Source organism: Copadichromis virginalis, linkage group LG15 (assembly GCF_057382275.1).
Source record: "Copadichromis virginalis isolate Kocher_CV1m ecotype Utaka linkage group LG15, C_Virginalis_male_GT1.1, whole genome shotgun sequence".
Classification (NCBI taxonomy): domain Eukaryota; kingdom Metazoa; phylum Chordata; class Actinopteri; order Cichliformes; family Cichlidae; genus Copadichromis; species Copadichromis virginalis.
The window spans coordinates 13,321,804-13,341,594 of NC_140632.1; the positions used below are offsets into that span (position 1 = coordinate 13,321,804).

The 19,791-nt window shown below is 41.5% G+C and overlaps 2 protein-coding genes across 2 annotated transcripts in view; one reads left to right on the forward strand and one right to left on the reverse strand.

The window, feature by feature from the left end:
* Positions 1–3,428: 3,428 nt before the first annotated feature.
* Positions 3,429–6,075, reverse strand: mrpl19 (mitochondrial ribosomal protein L19). Its single transcript, XM_085432016.1, has 6 exons — positions 5,914–6,075; positions 5,579–5,699; positions 5,339–5,457; positions 5,105–5,239; positions 4,248–4,429; positions 3,429–3,947 (listed from the first exon to the last, which is right to left on the reverse strand). Exons 1-6 carry the CDS (start codon positions 5,990–5,992, stop codon positions 3,726–3,728), a joined length of 858 nt encoding a protein of 285 aa, XP_085288142.1. The 5' UTR covers positions 5,993–6,075; the 3' UTR covers positions 3,429–3,725.
* A 602-nt stretch (positions 6,076–6,677) lies between these two features.
* eva1aa (eva-1 homolog A, regulator of programmed cell death a) overlaps positions 6,678–19,791 on the forward strand; it is a 73,122-nt gene continuing 60,008 nt past the window's right edge. Inside the window, exon 1 of the mRNA XM_085432013.1 lies at positions 6,678–7,068. Within this exon, the coding sequence (XP_085288139.1) occupies positions 6,960–7,068 (109 nt within the window). The 5' untranslated portion in view covers positions 6,678–6,959. The remainder of the gene's footprint in view (positions 7,069–19,791) is intronic.

Sequence of the window (19,791 nt, forward strand, 5' to 3'; positions counted from 1 at the left end):
ATTCTTTGTGTCACAGATTCAACAAGCTGCTGGAAACATTCCTCAGGGATCTTGGTTTATGTTGACGTGATAGCATCACACAGTTGCAGCAGATTTGATGGCTTCAGGAATCTTCCAGTCCAACAAAATCTCAAAGCTGCTCTATTGGATTCATATCTGTTGACTATATTCAAGAAACCACTTTGAGATGATTTGAGCAAGTTACCCTGTTAGAAGCAGCCATCAGATGATGGGTAAACTAAAAGGATGGACATGGTCAACAACAACACTCGAGTAGGATGTGGCCTAGTAACAAAGCTCACTAGGAGCCCAAATATCCCCCGCACCGTTTCACCAAGAGTACCTGCTCATATGTTTTTCCAACCTTCTATTGTCCAGTTTTGGTGATCCTGTGTGAACTGCAGCCTTTTTAGTTTCCTGTTCTTAGGCAAATCCAATTTCTGATGCTTTGGTCTTCGGATGCTTTAGCCCATCTGCTTCAAGGCTCAACGTGTTGTGCACTTGAAGCTTTTCTTCATGCCCTAGTTGGAATGAGTAGTTATTTTAGTTACTGTTGCCTTCCTATCAGTTTGAAGCAGTCCAGCCATTTTCCTGTGACCTCTGGCATCAGTGATGCATTTCTGCCCTGAGAACTGTTGCTCACGGGATATTTTCTGTTTCAGACCATCCTCTGTAAACCCTAGAGATAATTGTGTGGGAAAATCCCAGGAGATCACAATACACCACAATCAAAGTTTACTTTGAATTTCCTTTCTTTCCCATTCTGTTTGAACTACTCATACTCAGTTTGAACCTCAACATGTTTACATGCCTAAATGCATTGTTAATACTTAATCAGTCATTGCCAGCACAGACAATATTTGTATTAGTGGGATCCAGTCAAAAAGAAAAACGTAATCCCCCGAGATGAGAAATTTTTATACATTTGCCATCTGACAAGTAGTTCCGATGAAACTGATTGGCCACTGAAATTTCTGATTCCATTCTCCTCCTGCGCTGTATCATCATCCTTCTCCTGGCATTAAATGAATAATCCTAAAACTACTGTCCAACACGTTCCATTTGATGGACGCTTTTATCCAAACACTTGTGGGATGAGATACTTGGCCCCAACTGGAAGTGAACCCTTGACCCCAGTAGCACTGCCAGATCCACTCCACACAGGATCACACTATTAAAAAGACTTTGATATGTGCCTGTTCAACTTCAGCTATCAGCTGCTTGCAATGTAATGTTTCCTAACAGCTGTCACACTGTCAGATTGTCTGTGTGTGTGTGTGTGTGTGTGTGTAACAAAGAGAGTGATGGCAGCAAGAGCACATGTGTGTCCCGTGGGACAGTCGGAGAGGAGCAGACGGTTGTGTCGTTTCACTGGAAACATATGGTGAAACTCAAGTGTGTAATTTACCTAGGACTATGGGTGGCCCCAAGGAGCACATACACACATGTGTAAGCACACATGCACACAGTGAGAGGGTGTAATTTACCTGGGGCCTATGGGTGGCCCAGTATCCCATTGCACTTGTCATACACACAGACAGCTCAAACACAGTTCACACACGCTGACAGAGATAGAGAGACTGAAACTAATTTCCCCAGGCCTGCAGACAGGAGAATAAGAAATCACACGATGACAGAGATGTTAAGAGATCAGCACTCTGATCCAGTAGAGTGAGACTGTGCTATATTGGCCCAGTGGAAGACATTACCTCAAAATCTCAATCTGTGGGAGTTGCTGCACACCCTCACATCCTCTCCAATTCATCAACCTGCCTGCTTTTCAAGAGCTATCCCACCTTAGAGAGAAAAAGAGATGAAGGTCATGGGAGTACCAGGGAAAGGGAGGAAGACAGATTAGAAGAGCATGTCCCTCCCTGCATTCCTATAGTGTGGTGTGTGGCACTGTAACTATCATCAGGCCTCCATCCTTTGCAGTTGGATGTTATTGAGGGGGTGAGGTTATGTCTCCACAAACCCTTATGCCACACCTCGATTTCACAGCAACCGTGAATGGAGTGTATCTAGTTTCAGCATGAGGATTGACAGACAGGTTGCCCCAGACATTTACAGTTGGCACTGTTTAGAGCGTCTGTCTGTTAGGGAGGGCTGGTATGATAGCCTGTCTGCAAGTTACTGTATGTGTCTGTGTGTGTGAGCAAGACACAGAGACAGAAAAAAACCTGGTGTTTGATCTTCTTTCCCAGCCAAAGGGCTTCAACTGCACTCCAGGTGCAGCAGTCAACCTGAGGGCAGGGGAGGCACATACAGTTTAAATCACACACACATACGCACACCGGCAACGTTTCCCTACAGCAGTAACACGGACTGTGTAACTTTGTGGTTTACCAGTTCAGTGGTGTCGCCGTGGAATGCTCCTAAAGACTCGGTAATATGCTGCAACGTAAACATTTCTGTTGCCGCCTCCACATGGGAACTTCAGCCTCAAAGAGAAATACCGAAAAAGGTGAAAGGGCCTGCAGGTTCAGTAGGTAGCATAATGACGACACGCAGGACAGGCTCTCAGTCAACTGTATACAGAAGCACATGGAGTTGGTTTTCTTTGCTGCAGTTCACATCTAATTAGGCAGAGAATAAATTAGCCGGAGTAAACACAGTGTGTATAACACTGCACCGATGTGGAAACCTATTTGTTCAACAGGTGCAGAAGATTTGGCAATTCGACTAAAACAATTACAAACCATTAACTTTAGCAGATACACTGTGAATTGCTGTATATCACAGTTAAAGGCTTTCTTCCACTCCATGACCCTAAATGTAACACGAGTCCTCACTCCCTTTATTCCGCTCTATCTCCACACAGGGAATCTGTGTGGTCCATAATGAGCTCAGCAAACATCTGCTACTCCTGTATTAGAGACCATTTTCTCCACATCTCATCCTGTAATATGGAGAAATTAGAGTGCAGGGACTCATTGAGCATGTTTATACACACAGACACACACACACACGCGCACACACACACTCACAGTGAGCAGACATAACATAAGGAGTCCAAGAGTTTTTATACTACCCAACTGACGCTCTAACATACCATCTCAACACCACAATTTTCCATCCACAACAGTAAAACACTACCGGGTGTCTTTGGTGTGTGTGCTCCTTCAATACCAAGGTTCTGAGTTACGGCTGCCAGGTTTAGCCCATAAACCCCTTAGAACATGAACGGATGGAAAAATCGACCCAAAAAAACATCTCAGTTAACCTGCTTGTTTGGAATGGTCCTGTCATCATTAGTTTAAATAAAACATTATTTGTTTATTTAGCACGGCAGTGGTTTCTCCTCAAAACAGTGCAGGAGTTATGTAACTGCTACGGGAGGCGACTTGAGTAGAGAAACACCGCCACCTGGTGTCACAACTCCAAATAAAGAACACAGACCATAACAAGGCAATGAAATTCAGTTGTAATGCTTTGCAGGATTAATTAGCTTTATTACAGACGATACTTCATCGCATACTGTGAATGTCACAGCTAAAATTAGTGACACTGGAAGAACTCCTCAGCAGACTGATACGCAGACATGAAGAAGACAATGCTTTTACAAATAGAACATCAATATCCATTTTCACTTCTTGTTACATAAAGAGGTGTGGCTGTTGTAAACCACTTAGAATAAGACTTGATTTGCTCCACATCCATGACCGCCTCATCTTCCAATTTTGAAAAGTCTGCACTGATGGTAATAAGAAAAAAAGTTGTTTGTTTCACTTGCTCATCTCCTGCTGGACTTCTTTGATGATTTGCTCCTCCAGTTTGGATGTGTCGTACTCTTTTAGCATGTCATACTCCAGCCACGGCTGTGCCCACTTCTGGGCATGCTCCATCTGTTCTGGGGTCAGGGAGAGGTCGAAGCGGATGCCCTGGATGTTGAACTTAGGCCGTTCCCAGCGTTTAGACCATGGCTTTGGACGCATCCTTACCTTGATCTGGAGGACAGATAAAAACAAGTAATTGTTTTTGGTTCAAAATGCTGCAGTTTTATTCTTGCATCTTAGGTCTGTTAAATAAATAGACTGAACTGGACTGGGCTCAACACTTATCAAATCCCACACATTTGGCCTATTTATTTCAGCACTGCTACAAATAAGACCTGTAGTAATATCAGTAATAATAAATAAAGGTTCATCAAAAATATTAAAAAAAAACATTTGAGTGTATTAGATGAGTTTGCTTTGGAGAAGCCCAACTTGATCCAGTTGTTTCAGTTCACCTTTAAGTTCTCTCACCTTGTTGACAGGCACCTCTCCAGTAGGTGAGAAAGGCACCGGCTTCATTTCAGGGTCCACAGTGCTGTACTCGGGCAGAGCGTCTCTCAGGTACATCAGATTATCGTCTAGTCTTTTCTCCAGCTTCAGCACCTCAATCTTCTGAATACGAGGGTTGTACAGCTCATAGCAGATCTCCACACCTAGGTCAAAAACACAGGCGTACATTATTAAAACATGGGTTATCCCTGATCACCTGGCTGGTGATCTGCAACACCTTTTTTTATAGATTTACAACCCAAAGAATAAAGCAAAAACCATCCTAGGCACTCCAAATAAAACCCTTAACATCTTCAGCTCATCCTCTTAACTTTTTATTAGTATCTCAAATCACAGCAGGTCTCAATATCTATCTTGTAAAGCTTCCTTTTAAGTCTCACTGCTAAAAAGTGAGACTAAAAAGGAACTCATATCCACCCTGTTTGCACTCTCTTCTTCTTGTTTGGCTGTTTGACCCTAGGTATCTAAACTCATCTATCCTCACTATCTCTCTACCTCACCTTTCCACCAGTCTCCCTCTCATTCACATGCGTATTTTGTCTTGATTCTACAGATTTTCATTCCTCTTCTCTTCCACCTGCTCCTTACTCTTACTACAAATCATAATGCCGTCTGCGAACAACACAGTTCACAGAGATTCCTGCCTAATCTCATCTCTCAACAATCCGTGATATAATCCCAGAACGCTGCTGTCTTCCTGTCCTTGTGCATGTCCTGGACCATGCTCACATATTTCTCTGCTGCTCCTAATTTCCTCATGCAGTACCCCTGATCCTCTGCATTCAGAAGACATTTCTTACAAAACAAACAAACCTCACCTTGGTTATTAATGATGTTCCTCAGGACAAATGTGGCTCCCAGCCCTTTTCCTCCTCTCTGGATGCAGATGCCAACGAAGCGGTTGCTTTTCCCACTGGCATTTGGATCAGCCATAATCACAGCTAGAATACTCCCTGAAACCAACAAAACTGTTATAAATCTCTACATTCAGGTCAAAATATTCAAATGTCTCAACATGCAGTGGTACTACACCTGACAGTTTAGGTTCTTACCAACATAAAATTCAGGAATGTTGAGCACTTTTCTTCTGCGAATCATGTCTTTCCTCTCAATAGAAAACTTTAAAGGATCTGTTCTCTGTCTAGGAGGGATAAACTCTGGGCTCAAGAACCTAAGGAAAGAGGAGCAGGGGGGGACATGTTACAAAAAAAAGTCTTATTTACGCCCTCATACATACTTTACACAATGTCACTGAAATTTTGCGGTGTCTGCTCTGCAAATGAGCCTCATACTTTCGGAGAGATGCCACAGTCTGTGTCTTGTCTACAATGACAGGTTTCGATGGAGGGACGAATTTCGGCGATTCGCTGTCATTCCCAGCAACACGAAGACACGGAGATGTAGACAGAAACCCTGAAATCGAGAAGAAACTAAGACCGTCTTGTTTCTCATCAGTTAGTTGTAAACATAAGGGTTACGCATGTTATTTTTTTTGGAGAGGTTGTTTCTAGCGTTAGCTCCGTTAGCTCAGAGTGGACACAAGTACGGCGCGTCCAACGACATGTCAGGAAAATACACAGTTATATAATAATACAGAAGATTTAAAAAAGTAAATCCATTTACTTACGCTCATTTTGGAGCTGCAAGTTTCGCAGTAACCTCAGTGAGATTATAAATCTGTCCAGCCTTTTAGTGCAGGCTGCCATAATTGACCTTCTGTTGTCGCGTGTGAGACTGTACGGAAGCCGTGTGGGTCAAACGTACTTGAAACGCGAATTCTCCAAGCTGTAATGCGGCAAGTTGCCCACAAGATGGTGAAACTCTTCCTTCATTTGATATCGGTTGGTCCTGACGTGCAATAATAATAATAATAATAATAATAATAATAATAATAATAATATGTGCTGAGATGTGACGACATTATTAAGGCGCTAAGTGCTTCACGTGCTGACAGTTAGCTTTCTAGCTATTTCAGTTTTTGCTTAAGTAAAACTTTAGCAATAGCAAAATGTGTCCAAAATAGCATGGCACAGGGCACACCGTACTGATAAAAATCCCACCTCAATTATTTTATATAGAAGAGCAGTGGTTAAAAATAATAATAATTAAGTCAGAAGTATGTAGCATTTGTATGGTCTTTCTCATTATGTTGGAGCTTCTTGTTACAGGTATAACCTATAGGCTGTCGCTATAGTCTGTTATTACTCTGTTTTAAATCGTATTTTATCAGATTGGTCGTTGTAGCTGTCAGATTACGAAAGTAGACGAAAGTAGATATAAAGTGGAAAATAGATATAATATACATAAGTAACATAGACACCTCTGTCAATTAGGACTCAAACATTGCATATTTAAGAAGAAGGAAAAAGACTTCCTAAGCTAACTCTGGCTCTTTGAGACCATGCAGGGGAGCGTCGATCCCGCAGGTGGTGGCCATCCTCCACAACACGCAGTTGGAAGTGTAGTCAGAGAGCTGTGTACGGCTCCAGTCTTGAGTAATCCCAGTCTCAGTCTCACAGCGGTGTGGTGGGAGGCTGAGGAGAAGGCTAGAGACATGGACGCGCACATCTCCTGAATTCATCTCACAGTCTGAACCTCGATGTTTCCGCTGCTGCTGATGCTGCTGGACTTTCTAATGATTCGGAGACAATTTAAAAACGCGAGGCTTCAAGGATGTTCTTCTCAGATGGGACTCTCTCAGCCGTCAGTTTTACGCTCCTCTTGGGAATAACGTGTCTGACCGTACTCTGCGATCTCACCGTGGGCTCTCCAGACCTTTCAGGTTGTGATTTTGTTATTTGTTTTGCAATACACACGAAATACAATCTTGTTTTCTAGACTTTACAAAGCGGCACGTTCTTTTCTTAGAACTTGCTTTTATACTGCGTGACTGCACTTGCGCTCATTTGAAACTTGAGCGTGTTGTGTGCAGAGTTTATTTTTGCCCCCTTGGGAAATGAAACACATCACGAATAACTGCTGAGCACGACTGCCACTATAACTGATTTCAGTGCTGTTTCGCATCAAATTCTCCTCTCGGGACGGCCCGTGCCTGTGGCGTGCTGCAGCATGCACACTCAAATGTTTGCGCAAACCCACTATAGGGCACGACTTAAACATGCGGAAAACACCCTTATGCTTATCTTTAAGGCCTATTCTGATACAGTTTGACCCACATAAGGCACTTCAAACAGGTTCTCTTTTACTAAACCGATCCGACTGTATGGATTAGTCTGGAGGCTGGTTTATCAGCACAGCATAAACCTGTTACACACACACACCATTGATGATGCAGTTGAGATAAATGGAATAATGGTTAATGTGTTACTGGATGGGAACTGTGGTCTAGGCCAGATGCTGCCCTTCTTTATAGATTTACAACCCAAAGAATAAAGCAAAAGCCGACTACAGAGGAAATTTTATGGCTTTTCTGTACTTCATATAAGCTGCAATCAGCTTCAAAGGTAAAAGTGAATATCAGTGCTTAGACCTCAGGAAAGAGTCAAAATTTATACATAAGCCAGTGTGATGGAGGCTGTAAGCCTTTGTGTCTGCTCCTAAAAGGTAGTATATTACTGAATTAAATTATTCTGTGTTGCATTAGTCTGTTGAGCTCTGCTGGGCCCAAGGCAAGTCTGCAGGTTTTGTTTATGGTGCTATAAAACAGAAAGGGAGCTTTGTGATGGTGTTAATTGGCCTCTAATGGGTCTAATGATTGGAATCAGCAGACTAACGCTACGGGGAAAGGTGCTAAAGAGCAGATGCATGTAACGCGTCCCCCGTGTATGATTCTGTGTGCATGTGTCCATGTTGCTGCCTAATTAGCTGTGAAAGACCCTGGCCTAGTGAAGGCTGTTAACAAGCTTTCATTTCTGTAATTAACATGTACACACATACATGTGATGGATGTTAATTTTGTCACAAGTAATAAGACTGAACGGATTACATGGTGGTTAATCAGCCAGCAAGTAAAAACCAAACAAGCAGCTGATTCCATCTCGAGTTCTGCTGCAGGCTTACACGCAATTATGCAAACATAAACGAAAAGCATGTCTGGCAGGAGTTCATTTGCTGAACTCTCAACTTTGGTGCAAATTCACTTCCTCTTGATTCTGAAACCTGTAATTCCTCTGCCCCCAGTGAGACCACTGACCTCTGATCAGTTTTTAGACTCTGCCCCGTAGAGTCATCGTTGCTGACTCCCCAGACGCACAGAAATGCTGACCAGTCTTTCCTGTGGATACGATGAGAAAGAGACTTTTTTCAGAATACCTCAGTGACAAAGAAAACCTTCAAGCCTCACATTCTTGACTAGCTGGATTGTTCTTGGACACCGTGCAGACCTTTTTGATTGACAGGTGCTGCCACCCTGCAGGGTGACAGAAGTTTTGATCTACCATCTGTCAATCAGACCTTTATCAGTCAGATGGTTGAACCAATGATGGTGAGCAATCTGCTCACTTCAGTGGACCTCTGTCTCTGCTTTTAATGAATCTTTTCAAGTGACCATTTGTGGCAGTAGAAGTTTATTTCATTTGCATTTGAATTTGTTGTTAACAACTAAATGTAGCCATAGTTTCATATTTCATCAATGCCATTGAGAGCACTGGTGAAATGGAGGAACAAAAACTATGTTGGTGGGTTATTTAATTCTTCTCCTGCCCTGTAATCATTTTCTATTACAGTACAGCAATCTGAGCAGCTAATTAGAGGCACAGAGTGAGCCATGCAACACTTAAGAGCCTATAGGCTAACAATGGTGTCAGCCTAGCTACTTTATCTAAATTGAAAGTTCACAGAATTCAGTGTAAAACCTTGTCTCCCCATCTTTGTTCACGCTATGGACTGAGCACTCAGCTTGTAATGTAACATCTAACTGCCAAGCCTCTCTTTCCAAAAACGCTTTCTTTGTGCAAATACTAACCACAGTCGTTTTAGTGCCCATTTTCTGGAACCTGAGGACCACATGATTACTGGCTGTTATTTCTGTGTTTCTGTCTCGGTGCCATTACCAGCTGACGTAGGACAGATTATCATTTCTGTCAACACGTAGTTGTGATGCTAAAGGAAAGTGATGAATGCCAGGCTGTTTGGAAAAAGGTCAAAACAATAACAGGAATAAAGCTTTTGCTGCAGCCGTGCCTTTTGGCCTGACGGTTGCTCGCTTTATCTGTAAGCATTTCCAGCAAAACACTCGCATACAATAGCGTATGCTTCTTTTAACTGCAGAATGTTCTAGAGCCGCTACCATTGTTAATGAGATTTTACTGATGATGTTGCCAAAGAGTTACAGTCAAGCCACTTTCTTTCTCTTTTTATGTCTTAACCCCCCACCCAGGCATCCCTTATTTAACCTTACTCAAAGGGAAGTGAGGCTGTTGAGGGGCCAAAGGGTCAACTGAGGTCATCCTATAGTAACCATCAGTGTGTGGTTAGAGGGACCTGCCATCCATCTTGTGCTTTGTTCCCCTGTCGAACCTCACCTCACATGTTTTTCAAAGATGAGCAAGGTAGCGAGAAAGTCACCGCAGCACTGTGTTTTAGGTCATTTTAAAGGGTCATTTCTGGCTTGTGTGATCCATTCGACTTGCATTTAAGGCTTTTAACTGGGACTCTAACTGTGATGTCGACTTTTAAGTTTGTAAAATAACAAATGCCTTATTTAACAAGGAGAAAAGAGCATTCTTTCTTTGAAAGCCAATCAAGGTCCCTTAATTCTTAATCTGCTTTGATTTTTTTAATGGTCCTGGATATGGGTGGCATGCTGAACCCCATGCTCTCCTCTCCAAGCCCCTTCCCCCTCTCCATAGGCTCATCATACCTCCACCACCACTGCTTCTCCTCCCCGCCTCTTTGCTGCCTCTACTCCTCCCTTGGGCTTGCCTGATCACTGTTTCTGTGTCTGCGTGTGTGCCAGGTGAGCTCTGTCTAAACAAATCCTGCCTCCCACTTGTTTTGTCTACTGCGGTGGAGGCAGGCGGCTAGGCGGACAGCAAGGACCTGGCATAAGGCTGCTTTTCTCTCGAGCTGAATAGCGAGAGGTTACACGTCTCTTCAGAAGAATGGTTTCTGTGAATGATTTTCCCAAAGGAGCGACTCAAGTACAGGGAGCTCACACACACAAAAGTTTAAACCAAAGTCCTCTCTTGATTTCATCTTTTAAATCCACTTATATGCCGAGTGGTTGAATAGGGATATGACTGGGTTTATAGCACGTTATCACATCTGAATGATGCTTTGAGTCTACTTATAGGATCCAAATCCTTTTTCGGTCTTTTAAAATCACAAGCAAACATTCAAAACTAAAGCTGGTTGTTTTACATTTAGTTTAGGTCCTGACGCAGCTCTGACACAGAGAATATGTTCATATATGAGAAGCATAAAATGTTGGCTGCAAATCCACATACACCACAGTCACAGTTTTAGGAAATAGGAAACTAAAGTGGGTGCAGAAATCTTGGGGATATAATGTAGATAACTTCTGCCCCTGTATGCATTTATGGCAGAGTGCGTGGGGTGTGTGTGTAATTTAAGATGGAAGTCTGGCCTGGCGCAACATGGATGTGATGAAAGACATGACCTACCATGTAAGTTCCTCCCCCGGGATACAATCAGTACATAAACAAACACACGCATAAGGCAGAGCTTGACATCACACAGGGGAACAACAAAGTGGAGCTGGAGATGAGAGATGGCTGTTTACAACAGGAAGCAAATCTTCTCCTCCGCTAATTTAAGACTGGCATGAGGAAATTAAATTTTACCACATCGCAGTGCAACAAACTGAGAAAACTCTGTTCTGTTTTGCTGTGGCTGTGATTAAAAGTGGCTTGTTGAGATGTAAATAAGACTTTAAGCTTTTCTTTTTGCATAAATCAAATTCCTTATCAGCTTTTTTTTTTAAACCCACAATCCCCTGAAGGTGTTTTCAAATGAAAAGAAAAGACAAAGCAATGAATTAAAATAAAGTGCTGACATGATTAATGTTTCTATGTGTGCTCACAGGACGAATAGCCTTAAAGGTGAGCTTTGCGTTAGTCAAGTAGTGGCATATGGGCTCATTAACACGATCCAGTAAAAATGAGTTATTGTGTCATTGCCAAAAGATGCATTGGAAGCGATCGTATCCTGAGTGAGGTAATGTGTAATAAATGTTTTGGCACCTTTTGAGGTAATGTTATGCTAAATTAAGTAGTAGAGGATGGAGTGTTAGTAATGTTGTGGTACCACCCAAAGAACAGACACACAGTAAGCAACAGTGGTGACGGCATTCTCACCAGGTCTGACTAGAATTAATGATTGCATTTATTTCTGGGCAACCTTTTTTCTTTTACACAGCAGAAGCACACAATGACATTTTATCTCAGTAATCTGTTTAAAAATTTCACTTGGAACTGGAACAAATGGCACATGGCTGAAAACACAATGAAATAAGAATGAAACTGAAGACAATTAATAATCAGCAGAACTTAGGAAACCAAAAACACAAAACACTGACATGTGAAGGAGTGAAGCTTATTCAGCAGCACAGCGGTGCACACACACAAAAACAGAGAACATATTGGGAGATTTTAGAATTCAGAACTATAGTTTTCCTTTGCTAGAGTTGACACTGACAGTAAGTCATTTACACTGATGCTCAATATCTTGTACGAACTGTGGCTTTCTCCATCACTGTCAGTGTTACTGAATGACAATATGATGAATTGCTGAGCGGTGGAGCAGTAATACATAAGGTAGGGCCCCTTGCAGTACAACTACTGTGGCCTAATCACCAGCATGTCCAGACACACATGAGCTTTCCAGAGGATGTGTATCTCCTGCTAATATATTCAGGAGCTCCTCCAACTACAGGATATAACAGTTAAGCAACAATTAATTACAAGATTAACTTCAGCAGTGCTTATTCTACCCTTGAGAGTGGGATGTAATTAAGAAAATTTACCTACTCTCTAACTGCTTAAATCAACTTATCTTTCAAACATCAGATCACACCCGCACCTGTAAGTATATATTCTGCATTTGTCATATGCTCCCAGGAACTTCAAGATATAAAGAGTCTGGAAGGGCTCGGGCTGGTTTTGCAGTTCCTGGGTCCAAACGAGTCAGAAGGCAGTTTAGTAAAACACTTTAGAATTTCAGAATCAGAATCAGAATACTTTATTGATCCCTGGGGGAAATTATTTTTTGTTACAGTGCTCCATTTTAAACCAACATTAAGACAAGACAGACAATACGCTAACTAAGAATAGTACAATATATACATATATATACATACATACATACATAAGTCACTTATAAATAAATAGTTGGAAAAGAAACATGTGTAGCTGTAGCAGCAAACAGTGTGTTAAGTGGATGCGTTGTACAGGGAGATGGCCACAGGCAGGAATGATTTCCTGTGTCGTTCAGTGGTGCTTTTCGGTAATCTCAGTCTCTCACTGAACGAGCTCCTGTGACTGACCAACATGTCATGGAGTGGGTGGGAATTACATATTTGACTTGACATTACCCACATAACACAGCTGGGTTAAAAGCGCTGCGCATTATGTTTAGAGGTCACGGGCCTCCTAGTGACAGGAATTATTTTCCTTTTCCTTTTTTCTGTTATACGTATAACGGGACATGAATGTTCATATTAATTAATCATTTTAATTAGGGCTGCCACGATTAGTCGACTAGTCACGATTACGTCGACTATCAAAATCGTCGACGACTGATTTAATAGTCGACGCGTCGTTTGAAGCTTTGTAAGATCACAAAAGACGCAGGAATAAGTAGTAGTATTTAAGAGTGTAATAATGGACTGAAACAGAAGATGGCAGCACTGCATGTACAAGGATGTCAGCTGCCGTTAAACCCCGAAGAAGAAGAAGTAGCTCTGTCCCAGAATTCATAGCGCAGCCCAGCTCAGTTTCCAACAATGGCGTCTGGGTCAAAAAATAAACGTTTAACATATTTTCAAGCAAGAATGTAACTGTGTAAACCTCAAATATCTGCTCAGTTTATCAAGACACCACATATTTTGAAAAGCGCTCCGATGTCTGTTACCCACTAGCTCGATAGCTAGCCGGGGGCAAAGCTCACTAGAGCCCGTGAGAACCCCGAACTCCGGGCAAATTGTTTTCAAACCCACCGCGTCTGTCGCTACTCAGGTTAAACATATATAAGTCACTTAGATAACTTAAAAATGTTATTGTTTGGCTTCTTTATAGTATTTCATTTATTCCTGAGTAAGTCAGTTTGGCTGAGATTAAAGGTATAGTTTTTACACAGCTGAATAAATGTCAAGCAGACAACTGATTATCAGAAGTGTGAGATGCTGGAGAATATACTCCAGTGTCCCGTTATATTTTAGATAGCAAGGAGTTTATTAAACTTCACCGAAACAATCTGCAAATTTCATTAAAATTTCATAAACTATCATCTTGCCTTTATTTTTAGTTAACACCCAAACACCCTAACACTTAAAGCTGTAAGCTAATGATAGTTATATAAGAGCAGATGCATGCTGGTGCAATAAGCTGTACGTTTTACCTTCAATGGATGCATGATCTGATTAGTATCGATGACTAGTCGACTATCAAAATAATCGTTTGTGGCAGCCCTAATTTTAATACAAAAAGACTCGGAATGCTCTAAATGTTCAGTTTCTTTCTGTGTGATGTTGGTGAGAGCAGATATCTTTAGTATGGTCATCTTACACTACTGTCACACTAGGAAAAACTAGTAAATCCCTGCATGAACAAAATAATTGTGCAGCGAACTTGCAGTCTTGTTATCTTTTAAAATGGTTTCTTGTCATTTGCTGTTTTCAAAGGAAATTTGCTGTTTTAAGATGGCAACAAAATGGCACAGCCATCAGTCTGCTTGTGTTTGGGACTCAGTGGGTCAACTTGGCAATTAAATGCAGTCTGTTTGTGATAATATGGTGATTAACTGTGATAAACTGGTAAAAATTGTAAATCTGTTGACATCTGTTGCAAATCTTTTGCAATCGCATGTGCAGAGCCAGAAACTCGTGGATTTGAAACAGAAATTCCTTCATAGTGACGTAGTTGCTGACTTTGACTTTAATAGATGACTGAAGCCCACAGTGTTAGTTATTCTGTGAATGAAGGGGGCTTAATAACACAAATAATGGTCATACTTTTTCCTTTTTGGGCTCTTTGAGTTTTGCAGGTAGATTCGAGTAGTGATGATGAACATCACACGTTTTTCTCTGGGGTCTGAATCAAAAGAGCCAAAGCTGTGTGAAAGCAAACTCAGCAAAATACTGTGACGGACTGTTATCTGTGTGTTGACTGAGGGCTTATATTGGCTGCTGACGAAAAAAGAAGAAGAAGAAAAACACTATAATTTTACCATGTTGGTGTTGCTTTTTCAAACAACGCCTGTCTCAATCCTGATTTTAGGCTGAACTTCATAATTAAATCCGGGCTGAATTTTAAATTACTAATGTTGGCCGAGAAGGAAGTCTGACTAGCAGCTGAGAATCGAGGTTTTTTATCAGGAGAGAACTTCTCGTCCAGTCAGCTGTGAATACTGCACCATAATCGTTATTTTGTATAGATTTCTCTCAGTACGTAAAAACACCCAAATGGCCCAATCAGACGCTGAGCTGGATGGTGTTATAGTAATAACTGTTATTGGGGAGAGAAGAGAGGGTCTAATTCCATTTAGCTGAAAAGATGTATATATACACATTGCAGGTGTGCGTTTCTACTTGCCCTTTCTTGCATTAGGGAGAGTTAGAAGATCCAAAGAAAACACACAGAAACTTGTGAAGAAGATTCTTGAGTGGCACCCTGGCGTTGCTGTATGCAGCTGCACTTACAAAACTATCTACAGATCTCTGTGTCTATTTAAGCTCTAATTAAACAATAAATTAACAATAATAATTCATATTTCCAATACAGCCACAGGCTGTTTTACAGAAAAAGTCTTTTGAGTTGTGTCTTCTGCTGCTAGTACATAGGGTTGGACAGTTTACATTGAGCTGTAAATAAACAGCAGCATGTGGGGAGGAAAAGGCTGAAGGGTGTTGGCACTGGCTATTATTATGCTCTAAACAAGCAGGAAGACATGCTCACATGCAAAAAGATACAAGACAAAAAAAACCCTGTCACTCTTTATTATTTCTGTGACTTGAAAAATGTTAGCCATGCATTGATGCCTCCTCTGTCTTTAAGTCTGTTCCCTGGGTGCTGATTTGTGCTTGGCTCAAGAGTTGATATCTCGTTCCATCCATCCACCCATGAGCAGGTTGCTATAGTAGAGAAAAGGAAACAATTTGAGCAGCATTTCTTCCTTTTATAGTTTGAAACCCTTGGAGGCTAAGAGAGAGACAGAGGGCACAGAGCGATGGAGAGGTAGAGAGGTGGGGCACCGAAGGGCCAGTCAGAACAAGGAGGCATTGTGTAGCCCCCCAACTGTGTTGGACTGACAGTCTGCATTACAGCACGCTACAGCAGCCTGCTCCCCAAAGCACTGCTAATCTGTTGCTTACTGCCCCTCTGGCCAGCTCAGGTAAAGGGGGAGGGAACCAGAGACGGGAGGAGACAGATTCCACGCGTTTTCCCCTAAGCCAAATAAATTTTTACCACCCAAACCTAGATTGTGTTTGTTGCTCTTTCAGCACAATTTCATCACGATAATAAAAAAAGAAACAAAAATGTGTGTAAAGTACAGACTGGATTTTCTTCAATAGCATTCAATGGCATTTGTAACTGAAGCTCTTTATAACTAAAACAAAGTAGGTTTCACCTTCAGTCTGTCCCTGCAGATCTGTCTGACTTTTTTGTAAAGGGAAAGGGATCTCCTTCCTAAGTGCCAGTGGACATCCTGCAGATGGTTTTTACTTTCGCAGTTCTTCTGAAGTTGTTCTGTTGCTTGTTTTCACAGAACACCCCACCAGATAAGCTTGTTAATTCCCTCCAAAAAGCTCAGCCTTTCAGTGCCCACCCACTCCTATGCTTTTTTCTTTTTTTCCCTTTTTTTAAGGGAAATATTTCTCTTTTTTGCCAAGCACATGCCTGAACTGTGATAGAGGTATGTGGTCTTGCTGTTAATGCATTAAGACTGACGATTGCTTTTGGAGGGAGTTTTGTGGGCTTTTGAGAAAAATAAAGAAGGATGAATGTAATACAGCAATTTGCAGGATTACAGCCTGCCAGACAGCCAGGCTGTTTTGATGGTGTTGCAAAAGGGTTTGTTATTTTTAATGCAAGAGTATTTTCAGCTTAGACAGCGTTAGGAAACTAGTTGATGGAAAGAAGGCTTAGAAGGAGAATTTTGACTGTACATTTCATTCTCATTTTAGGATGACTATTATAACGTACTATCATTTAAAATAAATTTTTTTTTACTAATGTCAAGAAAGATGTGAAACTTCACTCAAAAATAAAAGTAAAGCTTAATTAACTTCATTAATTTGGCTGCTGTGTTTCAGTTTCTATTTTGTTGTAATAACACTGTTTATTGACTCAGTCAGAGCTGAGCTCAATAAATCTTAAGCAGATAACAAAAATATCATTTTGTTGGTAATACCGTAACTGGTTAAAAGTGTAGTTTAAAGTAACATGACATTGTAACTCTTCAGCAGTCTGCACACTATTGTTGTATAGTAAAATTGAAATTGAAAAGAATTAGATGTATCTCAGGCTGAGCTTTGAAACTACTTGCTTCAAGTTCGGATCGGAAAGGAAATCAGTGGTATCGCGCATCACTAGTAAATTGTACTGGAAAGTGTGTTTTGATATCATGCATTGAAACCATTTTCTTGCAGATTTTACAAGTAAGCACGTACTGGACTCTTTTGTTTTTTTTAGATGTCTAATTTTTTGTAGCCAAACCACTTTCATATTATTCAAGTAGCTCTCTTTTTAGGTACTACACAGGCTGACACTCTGCTCTTGCTCTCAGACATGCCTGGGCTTGTGTTGTTGTTCTGCAGAAAAACATCACTACATCCTATCATGAGAAGGTTTTTAATAATGCATTAATATATTTTACCTTTGTCATGTATAGTATGATATGTAAAGGCCCCATCCAGGAGACAATTTTTCTAACTTAAATAATATTTAATGAATAAGACTGAAAAAAATCTTCTTAAACATGACTTTAATGTATGGTTTGATTCTAGAGCTGTAAAAACAAAAATTCTTGCTTTCTATTTCTTTCTTTCTTTTAGCTTTTTGGATAACAAAAAAGCTTAATTATGTCCATTACCATGATGACCATGAGTCCATTACCATGAGAGCATTGGCCTACTGATAAAGTTTCCCTGAGGACTCCTAACCTTCTAAGTGTATGCTAATTCAAGTGTTAATATTGACGTTCGTATTTTTGAAGAGCGATAGTTTTGCTGCTCTGTTGAAATTTGGACACGTTTCTTTGAAGTTTCCACGCTGTATAGCCAATTGTTACAAATTGTCATAAGTATTCTTGTCTAGCCTTCTCTCTGGCAGTTTAAATGAGTGCAATGAATTGTCTCAGTGGTGACCTCACTGTCAAAAGCTCACTTGTCCAAGCCTCAGGCTACAACTGCTCCAACCAGCAGTCACTTAAATCCAATCTGCTGTGATGATGGTGACTGAGGAAGGATACATCTGTCGTTCACTTTGTGACGATGAAGCTTACACACTGATGCATCTGTCTGGTGATTAGGGATATGCACTGTGACTGCCACCCAACTCTTCCAGACCGTAAAAGTGACCGTTAAAATGACAGATCTGCCCTCCTCTGGTTCTGTCTGTCCATATTTTTCTCCATCTGCATGCAAAAGCCAGAGATATTCCCGGAACCCCAGTGCCCCTCACTCCTTCACCCTTCAACCCCATATTCCATTAAAAAGAAACACACATGCTCTGAAGCTTGGAGTGGAAGTGTCCTCCTGCCTTGTGCCCTTTGACCCTCTGAGGTCACAAAAAGAGGCACGTGCTGACAGAGGTCATGGGAGTGTCCAGTATTTGGGTTTTGATGATTCCCTAAGGCAGACTTAGCGGCCACTGTCATGCCGTGAGGACATCCCCAAGCTGAGAGATTTATACCCATTCAGCACCCTCGGGACATCTTTAGACAGCAGACCCACAGGTGGACGTCCTCTGATTGTCTGCAGGGGTCGGCTCTTGTCAACAATCTAAAATATCAAGCGTGACCTCGTTGCTAAGATGACTTTAGCTGTCAGGGCACGCTCCTCCTGTGCTTTCATATAAAGCAGACTGTCCAGTGTGGGGTTTTTTCTTTCCCTTATTGTGATAAACAAGCAAGAAAAAGAAGTTGTTGCAAACTCCTTGTCCCTCCTGGCATGTGCATGACTTAGCATGTGACATTCCTCGCTAGATCATTCATTTTAGTAGCATTTTATGCACCCCTGGAAGAGTGGGATTCATGCCTCTATTAGAGTTTAAGCGACTTGCAGAGTTTCAGGCCGTAAAACGCAGACACATCATTATAAGCCTGCCAGTGTGCTGCTTTTGGATTCATACATCATGCTGTGAACAAATAAATGAGCTGTGTTCGGAAAGGCTGGGGGCAGAGCGGGCTGTAGACGTTCGTTTGTTTACTTATACATGAGTCTGTTGGTTTAAATGTGAGTGTGCGTGTGTGTGTGTGGCTGCTTGTTTGTGTGTGAAGGTGTTAAAAAGATAAGCTATCACCGGGAGGAGGAAAGGACCAGGAGAACAGAGTGTTTGTGTTTGTGTGTCTGGTTTTAATGACTTCAGCTGCTTGGTTTCTGGTCTCTCTCTCTTTCTCTCTCTCTCTCGTTTGAGGGGAGGAAGGGTAGATGTGTAAGCAACTCCGATTTTCAAAATAAGGCGACCATTGCCCGAGGGTATTGATACACACCATGAGGCCAACCCGTGCTGTTATTTTTAAAAAGTGGGATAAACAAGTTAGCACACAGACCTTTTCTTCCCTCTGGATTCCAAACCAGAGAATTTTGTGCACCAGTGAAACTGATCAAAGCACAGGAATTTTTTTGTTTGCTTTTTTTTCACATCTGTCTAAAATGTTAGAATCAGTGTTGCATTTACCCATATGCTCACAGTTTTGCCACTGTGTAAAAGACAAGTAAGAAACACACACAAGCATACCCACAGTTGAATGTCATGCTTATAAATCTTAATGCAGCAAAACCCTCAGCTTGTCTTCTAACATCAGTTTACCCACTCTTTATTTTCTCTCTCCTTAGGTTTTCTTTCTCTTTTTGCCACACGTTCTCCAATTTCATTAGCTATTGTTTGATCAGTCAAACAGCAAAACTAAATGTAGTGCACACAGCGTATGTAAAGTGCATGTCTGTTAACATGCTCAGGAAAGGCAACACTGCACCGGTTAGACCTCAGTCACACAGACCTTGAGACTGGTCGGCGGCCCCTTTGCGACAGCCAGTTGCTAGGGAACAATGGGAGCAGCTGGCTAGTTAAATGTGTTGCAAAGAGGATGTGGCTGCAAAAACCTCTTTGGGATTGGTTTGATTCATAGCAGATTAATTGAGGAA

What these genes read in the sequence shown, in the direction of transcription:
- mrpl19 (XM_085432016.1), bottom strand. Translation starts at nt 5,992, where the DNA reads ATGGCAGCCTGCACTAAAAGGCTGGACAGATTTATAATCTCACTGAGG. An exon ending in GAACATCATTAATAACCAAG is followed by an intron (nt 4,430 to 5,104) that starts GTGAGGTTTGTT and finishes TTTTTGACCTAG; the next exon opens with GTGTGGAGATCTGCTATGAG. An exon ending in GAGAGGTGCCTGTCAACAAG is followed by an intron (nt 3,948 to 4,247) that starts GTGAGAGAACTT and finishes TCTGTCCTCCAG; the next exon opens with ATCAAGGTAAGGATGCGTCC.